Source organism: Meleagris gallopavo, chromosome 6, assembly GCF_000146605.3.
Source record: "Meleagris gallopavo isolate NT-WF06-2002-E0010 breed Aviagen turkey brand Nicholas breeding stock chromosome 6, Turkey_5.1, whole genome shotgun sequence".
Classification (NCBI taxonomy): Eukaryota; Metazoa; Chordata; class Aves; order Galliformes; family Phasianidae; genus Meleagris; species Meleagris gallopavo.
The window spans coordinates 36,693,276-36,703,216 of record NC_015016.2 but is presented as its reverse complement, the minus strand read 5'-3'; the positions used below and the strand labels follow the sequence as shown (position 1 = coordinate 36,703,216).

The 9,941-nt window shown below is 39.5% G+C and overlaps 1 protein-coding gene across 1 annotated transcript; it reads right to left on the bottom strand.

Annotated features, from left to right (window-relative positions):
- Positions 1-2,766: 2,766 nt before the first annotated feature.
- Positions 2,767-9,941, bottom strand: OXSM (3-oxoacyl-ACP synthase, mitochondrial). Its single transcript, XM_010712875.3, has 3 exons — positions 9,884-9,941; positions 6,339-7,355; positions 2,767-3,578 (listed from the first exon to the last, which is right to left on the bottom strand). The coding sequence occupies exons 2-3, from the start codon at positions 7,319-7,321 to the stop codon at positions 3,176-3,178; spliced, it is 1,386 nt and encodes a 461-aa protein (XP_010711177.1). The 5' UTR covers positions 7,322-7,355; positions 9,884-9,941; the 3' UTR covers positions 2,767-3,175.

The window sequence follows — 9,941 nt, the reverse complement described above, 5'->3', positions numbered from 1 at the left end:
AAAAAACAACCATCTCCAGAAGAAACTCACTGCACGATTTCCTCCAAATTCACAATCCTGCTGCTAGCTTGCTTTTAGAGACAGACTTCCTTAAATTAATTTCTTTTTGCATGTGATTTGCGGAGAGTAATGCTGAATTTTATATTGTGCCTTTTAATACTGCATGCAATCCAGATTCTCATTCATTGTACTGCTGCTATTAATTACCATAAGCTGGGAGGTTTGTAGACATTTTTCCTCACAGCAAATTCCCCAGCTCTCCTGGCAGCATGCTTTTTCATTTTCCTTTGGTAGCGTATTTTTTTCAGGCTTATTTCACATCAATCTGGTTTGAACTGCTTTGCCCTGTACCAGCTCAGCTTCTGAAAATCTTAATTGTTTTCAGTATTTTTCTCACTATTCTCCTTCTACCCATTGAAGACAGCAAGTGCTAAAATTATGCTGTTTCACATCATTAAGATCATTAGTATAAATAATGGTTTTAGAGTATAGCTAAACCTCATAATAGCCCATTAGCAATCTCTGTCCAGAATGAAATTTACGTGTGATATAACTACTTTATGTGCCATTTACTTTAAATCCAGCAAGCCAATCTGCCTCCACATGTAAGGGTTGAACGCTAGCATAACACTCAGGAAAATTCTTTTAATAAAGTAAAACAGCTATAAGGATGTCAAACTTCACATATATTTGCACCATCAAGACCACTACTTGGCTGAAATGCTGACTGGTGCTACAAGGAAAAATCAAATCCATTTTTACTTTTTCTTTGCATGAGAAAACCTAAGTCACTATCAGTACATTTGATTATTATTTTAGCTAGCTCTATTTTCCTATTTTGGTAAAACAACTATAGCGCTCAAGAATCTTTTCCATAAAATTATTTTTAAACACTTAATAAAATATTTGAGTATCTACCACACTATCTTCATGTAAAATTTTATAATAAATGACAATGTTTTTAGTTATTTCTATCCTCATAGAGCATGGAAGATACACAGGCCACACAGTACATATATTTGTTGTTCTTTCCATTGCATTACAAGACAGCAGAGCAGCAAGACACCAGGCTACAGCAAGCGAGGATCTGCTCAAATGCAACAGCAGCAGGCACAAAAATAAAAGAAAGAAGCTATTTACCTTCTGAAGGCCTAGAAGATCCTCAGATAGTCAGGGAACTCAAGATGAAACACCCTTGCCCCCACTGCCAACCCTTAAATGAGGTCTGGGAAGGGTGGAGCTAGGATCCACCCCTTCCAGTCACTCAGGTGCACTGCTTGTACCTGAATTTCCCTGGGTTGGCCCTGCCGTCCTACCAGGTGCTCAATCTCTGTTTCAAGTCGTGACCTAGCATTTCCACTCACTGTTATTGTTCCTCAGTGTCAAATTAGAAATGCAATAGGCAATAGGAGCTATGCCATAAATCTTTTACCATCATACAGTAAGTCATCAAGTCACAGCTGTATGGTCCTAAATTGTTAGCCAGCAGTCCTTTTGCATAAATGTTTCTGAGTAATCTCTGTGCCAAATTTTAGGGGGAAAAAATTCTAATTAAGTAAAAAGGTTGATCGATGGATTGCTACAGTTGTGTTAACTGCAGTATACTTATAAAACTTTCAGTAAAATGCAACTTCTTTATTTGAGATCGCTTAACTATCACATGTTGTGCCTCATAATTTCAGTAGTAGGTTTTCCTACTTGTTTTCTAAATGAACACTTTGTCAGGTTGACACACAGTAGGTTCTGCCTTACTTGTTCATATATTTCATTCATTACAGAGGCTAACAAACTTAGAAATTGATTGTTGATAACTTGAATTCTGCATAATTATAGAAAAGAGTATAAAAATACGTTTCTTTAGTGTCTAATTTTTTTTTAATACCAAAATATAAGCTGGCTAAGAAACACCAGTGATAATTTTCTGATCCAACTTAATTAGCAAACTCCATTACTTAACCTGCATTTCAATGACTTTAACACCCTTGTATCATTTTTTTTCCCTCCATCACAACTCAGAGACTGGTATAAGCACTAAGGTGATATCCTCAGCCAGCGGGAAACTGAGTAGGAAGCTGGAAGACTGAAACATCTCATCTTCAAGGACAACTGGCATGACTGCACTTCTGCATTCACAATTAATTTATTCAAAATCAAACCATCAGATTAAACAATAATAAAAAAAAGTCCACTTGGAATTGCAACAGAAAATTAAAATAAAGCTAGAAGACAAGAATAAGCTCTTAGGCTTTAGATGAGATGCTGGCATACTAGAGCTGAATTATAGTGGAAATACAGTGAGTGCTGTGTAAAGTTTTTTTGTCAGCCAAAACAGAAGAAAATCCCATCAACCTACACCAATACTCAGATTATCTTTTGCCTGGAAAGGATTTGGAGATCGTACCAACACCAGAACTCATGCCAAAACCAAAAGCAGAATACTGCTGATTAGCAGAAATCCATGTTCTTGAGAGGCAGTACCTTCCACTCCAATTCCTAACACAGTCTTCCAGTGCACAGTGAGCAGTATTATAGACACAATGCCAAAAAAGAGCACTACCTAACCCACTGTATCAATTTATAGTTTATCTGAGATTGGACAACCTAAGACAAGTCGAGATATAAGAGCCTACCAAAAGCATGAATGTCATTTTTTCCTTTCACTACATAGTACTCATGTCCATATGCACTGCCAGATGGCATTCCATCCTGAATGCTGGAAAGAACATCATAGGAAACAAATTTAGATTAAACAGAAGGAGAAAAACATGAAGAAAAAAACTGCCTTTTAGTCAATAAGCAAGTCAGAGTTCACAAGAGTATAATCATTTGGCCTCAAAAATGATGGAGACCAGTGAAGTAATCATAAATGTATTATTACACTGAAATACAGAATTTATCATTTTTATCCTCTTCTCACAAAACATGCTACTCAGATTACTTGCTACAAGTCTCCTTTTTGAGCAAAAATAAAAACTTATTTACCACATGAAGAGTAGGTCTTTATTTTTATTAAAATGAGTAAAAGAAATTCTCTCTTTTTAAAAGAATTACTGATGTAAATGTTGGAGTGAATAAAGTTATGTATCAAATCTCAATGCTGAGAAAAGATTATAATATACAACAAAGATGACAGTACAGAAAATCATTGAGTGCCACTTTTCACAACATACAGAAGTCAAACACTTGCAAGGCACAAAGTTGCATTAGTACCACCAAAGCCAAATGAATTTGTAAGTGCAATACGCCGCTTTCCAGTTTTCCATTCCTGAGCTGTTAATGGAACATAATTGAGATCAAACTCCGGCTCTGTTTTTTCTAAGTTTAAAGTAGGTGGCAAAATTGCATGGTAACAGGACAGCGCAGTAAAAGCTGCTTCAATAGCTCCTGCAGCTCCCAAAAGATGTCCTGTTGCTCCTTTTGTCGAGGAAACTGCAAGATTACGCGAGTGATTTTTAAAAAGTTTCTTGATTGCTTGATTCTCAGCAGCATCTCCTAAAGGAGTAGAAGTTGCATGTGCATTGACATATGTTACATCTTCAGGCTTGATTCCAGAATCTTTTATTGCTGCAGACATACACCTAAGAGAAAACAAACAAACAAACAAACAAAAAACACCAGAATGCTGAATTTTCCATTATATTTTTGTCATGTGTTCAAACCAAAAGCAAAGGCACAGAATATCTGAAACTGTTTAGCAAATGTAGAAATCGGCATGACATACTTTACTAGTTTTGAGAAGAGATGGTGTTCATCTAACTAAACTAACACCTACATTTAGCCATTTGAGAAAGACAGCAGTGGTGAGGTCCACTATAGAATCAGATTTCTTATTAAAAACTTACTTGCTTTAATTCCACAGTTGAGTAAAATACAAGGTGAAAGAAAGAAGATAAAACAATCTCTGCAGATGGCATTAGTATGTCAAAGTTCCTCTTCAAAGCAAAATTTTAAAACATTTGAGAGGAATGACTACCTGAAATTATTACAAAAATAAAGATTCCTTTCAGTGAAGTTTCTCTAGTATTGCTGATATTAATGAAATATTCAGTACAGTGCTCCAGGAAATCCCCTTGGCTTTGTAAAGGAAAAGAAGATTCCCCAGTTTCTACCATTTATTTAGATTTACAGTACTAGGAAATCAGAATAAAGAATGCTCTATCCAAAGAAAATATTTGGAGATGCAAGAAATATTCTAAAGTTGTACTCCCTGTGAGTTACTTTTGCATGCTTTCTAGAGGTGAGAAGATATCATCCACTTTCTTTCCCTAGAGTAGCAAGATGATAGTCTAAATTCCTGTATATTAAAATGAAATTTACTGAATGTCACACTCATCCACTCTGATACCACATGTTCCATTGTGACTCCTGATTACCTCCGTACTACAATTGGCTGTTTAAACCATGCTATTTTATTATTTTTAAATATCATATAAAATTATATGATTATAAAATATAAAAAATATTAAAATTATAAAATATGTTATTTCCTTTTTTATAGGAAGATACAACTTCATAGTGTTGCTTTTTTCCAGAATTTCTCACAGACAGGTGACCATTCACACAATCCTCACTGAGTCCTGAAATTTATGAAAACTAAGAAAGTAAAAGGGAAGTTCAAGAAAAAAGGCAGCACAAGCTGCTGGAGAAACTGAAATGTCTCTATTACAGCCTTCTACCCCCAGAACTATCCAGCTTAGTTTAGGTTGTAGTTCAGTGATTCTCATTGACACTAGATAGTAAGCCAGAATTCAGACAAAAACGATCACTGATCGACATTGAAGGAAACTGATACATTACTGTAAAGCTGCAAGGAACATAATTACTTAAGGAGATAACAGATTATTGTGTAGAACACACTTCACAGACACACTTCTGAGGCTGGCCTTGCTTCTCCTGCCCTCTTAGGTTCATTCCAACATGTTTCAATCTCCAACTGAAGCAGTTATTAGAAGAGGACAAAATATATATTCCCCTGCAATTTTCTGACATGGCAAATAGAATTCCTACAGAGAAGTAAGAGAAGCATATACATTTCAGATTTGATTCACACACGACTGCAAAAACCAAATATTAGTATGAAGATTGTATTAAAATGTATTATCTCATCTCAAGGGTAGAAATGCACAATATTTTGGAGATAGTGAGATTAACTTTCAGCTACTTCCTACTGTGAATTCAATTTATATGCTATTGCAATCATAAAATATGCAAAAACTCTATTACAAAATATTGCTGTATCATCTCAAGGGTAAACACAAGTCCGAAAATCTCAGGTAAGAAACTCATGATTACTCAATTCCCACCTAAGTATGTAGAATAATAAGCTATGAATCATAGCATAGAGGGAAATCTGATATATTACGCCTCCTGAAAAATTTGTTTATCTAATAAAGATACAAACTCAGCTTTACAATACCATGCAGAATCTTGATCTATTTGCACAGTGATAGATTGAATTTTGTTATCAAATATTCACATACACTCAGAGTAACACCAACTACTGGATATTCCTAAACCTGTAGTAACATTTGGCCTACATAAAGCTCACAAACAATACATGTATATCTAATTCAACTGATAATTAGTCCAATGATAAAGATTAGATAAATACTACCTACTTTTTAACTATTTCTTATGAGATTTACAATAATGAAACTTTACCACCTTACTAAATCGTGCATTTCTGCTATGTAGTTTCACCAGTACTTAACCAGAATTAAGTACTTAATCATGATTGTAGTAGAGCCAAACTGTCTAAATACTTTCCCTACAAAGAGTCACAGATTTTTCTAAACCCCAATAATCACAATTAATGCTAACAATGGTTATTCTAGTAAAATCTTCCAAGCATATTATAATAAACTAGATCCTCCTCTTATCATGTGTTATTTCTTAAGGAATGTTATTTCCCTTCAAGACCATAACAAATGATGTGGCCTACTTTTGCAGTGAGGTTTCTTTTCTCTTCAGCAAAGGGTGAAGGAGAACTTCAAATATTTCTGTAGTATCACAAGATCTTGTGATAAACAAAAGGTTTCCATTGGGACTCACTTGTGTGAATAGCTGAAGGCACAAAACGCAAAATGTTTTCATATGGAGAAGACTTTCATCAACAAAAAGGTCGATTCTAGCAAGAACTGGCCTTCATCCAATTTCTTTAAAAAAAACCCAAACATTGCGGAACGTTTTACTAAGAGCTGGTAAAATGCAGTTTCTCAGCTATTGGAATATTAATTCAAGACTGAATAGCATTTCCCTAGAAAACCAACAAAGCAACAGAAATATATGTAGCCTTTATAATTAATACGAGGCAGTTGTAATCAACATACAGCTCTTACCTGAATGCACCATCTCCCTCCGGATTAGGTGCTGTTATGTGGCAAGCATCACCTGACAGTCCATAACCTAAAACTTCTGCATAGATCCTGGCACCTCTCTGGACAGCATGTCCGTACTCTTCCAAGACCAGCACTGCAGCACCCTCTCCCATTACAAACCCTTCTCTCTGTGAATCAAATGGCCGACATGCCATTTTAGGGTTTGCGTTAAAACCAGTGCTTAGGGCCCGAGCTCTTGCAAATCCAGCCAAGGACAAAGGACTAATGCAAGCCTCAGTCCCTCCAGCCAACATGACATCAGCATCACCCAAGGCGATAAATCGAAAGGAGTCTCCAATAGCATGCGCGCCGGTGGTACAAGCAGTTGACACGGCATGATTTGGCCCCTTCAGTTGGTATTTAATGCTGATCTGACCTGCTGCCATATTGACTAAAATTTTTGGGACAAAGAATGGGCTGACTTTGTTATAACCCTTTGTTTTAAATAAAGCAGCTGTATCAGAAATCTCTTCCAGTGGAACCATTCCCATTCCAATTGCCACACCAGCTCTTAAATGGTCCTGTTCAGACTGTGGAGACCAGCCAGAGTCCTTCATTGCCAGCTCTGCTGCCCCGATGGCCATGACAGTAGCAGAACTCATGGACTTGATCTCCGACTTTGAAACAAAGCTCTCTTCTTTGAAATGGCCCTCCGCATCTCCCCGTGGCACACAGGCAGCCACTCTACATGGAACGCCTGCGTATTCTTCCCCATCTAGTGATGCAATCCCACTGTCTCCTTGAAGAAGGCGCTTCCACACAAGCTGAGTCCCCACACCGAGAGGAGACACCAAGCCAATACCCGTAACAACTACTTTCCTTCGACACACAGGCAGTGACTTGCTGAAAGCTCTCCTGTGATTTTTTAAAAGCAGATTCAAATTCAGACTCCAGAGATGAAGATTTGTAATCTTCAACAGTTCCTGCGAGCACTGTGAGAACATGGTGGAAACCAATCAATCTGTGCACATTCCTGTGCTGCAGGGGGAGGAAGAAAGACACAAACACAACAATAAAACAGACAATGTGAGAAACGTTCTGTCCTGGTTTTATCAGTATTCCATATCATGACATCATGGGACAGGCTGTTTGGGTGCAGAGGCACTGTGCACTGCAGAGCTGGATTCTCCAGCAGCCTCACACAAGTTTTGATTCTCCAAGAGGAAGACACACTGGGATGTACTGCATTTCCCAGGAGCCTCCACATGATTTTCTGATTCTAGGTGAGGAGGTAGACCTCTCTTGTTTCTTCCAGTACATATGCAGTGGAGGGCCCGTCTATAAAGACTCGCACAGGTTCGCCCTCCTATGGATCCATTTTTGGTTCATTTTGATTTATTACTCTTAATTATTCTGTATTAGCTCACATTTCTTTTAATAAATTAGTTTATCCTATATTTTTGCACTCTTCCTTTCCTTCTCTTCTCCCAAGGTGAGGAGAAGTATCCCGTGATTAACTCTTCAAACTACAAAACATGCCAAGTCTGATCTTGCCAAGTTAATAAGCTGCTCTTTACACAAAAACCTAGTGTCAACACTGCAGGAAGGGCTGTAATTTCTATGTCTGTCATCAGGAGTAGTATGTGTCACCTCTATGGGCTGCAAGGCACTCACCAGTTTTGCTGCAAACTTGCCTCAGAACTACCAGCTGTCTGGAGATACCAACAATAAGCATACACAACTTCATCCTTCTCAGAGACCTAAAATGTCCTAGCATTATCGTGCTAAGGATGCCACAGTATTAACCCTTATGTCAGCCAGAACAGGCTAGAAAACAAGGTAACAGCACCGTTAGGCTACAGGTTAGGAGCTGGATCTCTTCCTAACACTAACCCACTAAGTGGGTTGTGCCACTAACACAACCAGGCATCTCAGACAGTCTCCTTACCATCCTATTTCCACCCATGCTTCATAGAATCATAGCATCATAGAATGGCTTGAGTTGAAAAGGACAACAATGATCATCTAGTTTCAACCCACCTGCTATGTGCAGGGTTGCCAACTACCAAACCAGGCTGCTCAGAGACACATCCAGCCTGGCCCTGAAGGCCTCCTGGGATGGGGCATCCACAATTTCCTTGGGCAAACTGTTTCAATGCGTCACCACGCTGTGTGTGAAAAACTTCCTCCCAATATCTAACCTAAAACTCCCCTGTCTCGGTTTAAAACCATTCTCCCTTGTCATATCACTATCCACCCTCATAAACAGCCGTTCCCCCTCCTGTTTCTATGCTCCCTTCAAGTATTGGAAGGCCACAAGGAGGTCACCCTGAAGCCTTCTCTTCTCCAAGCTAAACAAGCCCAGTTCCCTCAACCTTTCCTCTCAGAAGAGGTGCTCCAGCCCTCTGATCAGCGTAAGGGTATTCAGAGTAGGGTAGGGGCAGTACCTCCAACGGATGCACCACAGCAGCACCTTGAAAGGCTTATAAATTGAAGGAAAAAAAAAACAAAAGATTTTGGATTGCAATCATTTTTCAGTTGTGCAGACTGACATCTCTACATTGTGATGTTTACACTTACAATCTAATAGAAACATAACGATTATATAGACAAATGAGATACTAACACTGCTCTACCAGAAAGCAGCTTTTCAACAATGCCATAGCACTTACACCATATCCTGAGATCTGGCTATGAACTATCTGACTGCTGCCAGAAGCCATGAAACACACCGCCTGCAGCCCTCCCAGCTCCCCTGGCTGTAACACCATGGGAACTCTCCATGATGCCAAGTGAGGGCAGAGGGCTGCTGCCGAGCAGCACTTCAGGCAGGACACACTGGGTGCAAGAAGCGGGCTGAGCAGCGTGCCGCAGTGCTGTGCCCTTCTCAGTTCCAGTTACATGCATCCAACACACTGGAGCAGAAGGGATTTGACTCTTTGCAGAAGTAATTACTTGCCTCCAGCAAAGGACTCTTTAACCAGCAACAACCCAATGGTCAAAGGTGGAACTCACACAGCCACGTGGGCTCTGTGCCATCAAAGGGTATGCACTGGTAAAATACATAACATTTGGTAAAGTACTTAGAGCTGATCTGGGAACACATGTCGGCATAAGGGTAATGCACCTCTAGCAAATAACAGGGACCTGCTCTATTCTCGGCAGCAAAACGTGCATAGCAGCATTTCTGGCAAATAAAAAGCCAAAAACATGCTTACTAACGTGCACAGGAGCCTGCTTTAAATCATAATCCGAATTTGTCGGTTTAAATTATCTTTACCCAGTTAGCCTGGGTTTTTGGTAAAGAGTGGAGAGAGAACGGAAGGAATCATTAAACCAGCACACGTCTAACAGCCACGGCTCCTGATAAAAGGCAGCTCGTCTTCAAGCAATTAGAACGGCTGATCTGCGGAAAAGCAAAGGGAGATTCACTTCTCCCAGAGAACACAGCTGATTTTACACCCCTGGCCGTTCCTAATATTCGAGGTGGGATTCAAGGCGCCCTCGGACTGCAGCCACCCCGTGCCGGCTCCGCGCCCCTCCCGCCCGCCGAGCCCTCGCGGTACCTCTGCCGGCCGCGCTCCCCCCGCTCAGCTATGGTTGGCTCCGCCTCCCTCCTCTGCC

Bases quoted from the DNA above. Each gene is read 5' to 3' on its own strand.
- OXSM (XM_010712875.3), bottom strand. From the start codon at position 7,321: ATGTTCTCACAGTGCTCGCAGGAACTGTTGAAGATTACAAATCTTCAT. The intron at 3,579-6,338 runs GTAAGAGCTGTA...GTTTTCTCTTAG, and splicing joins GAGGGAGATGGTGCATTCAG to GTGTATGTCTGCAGCAATAA.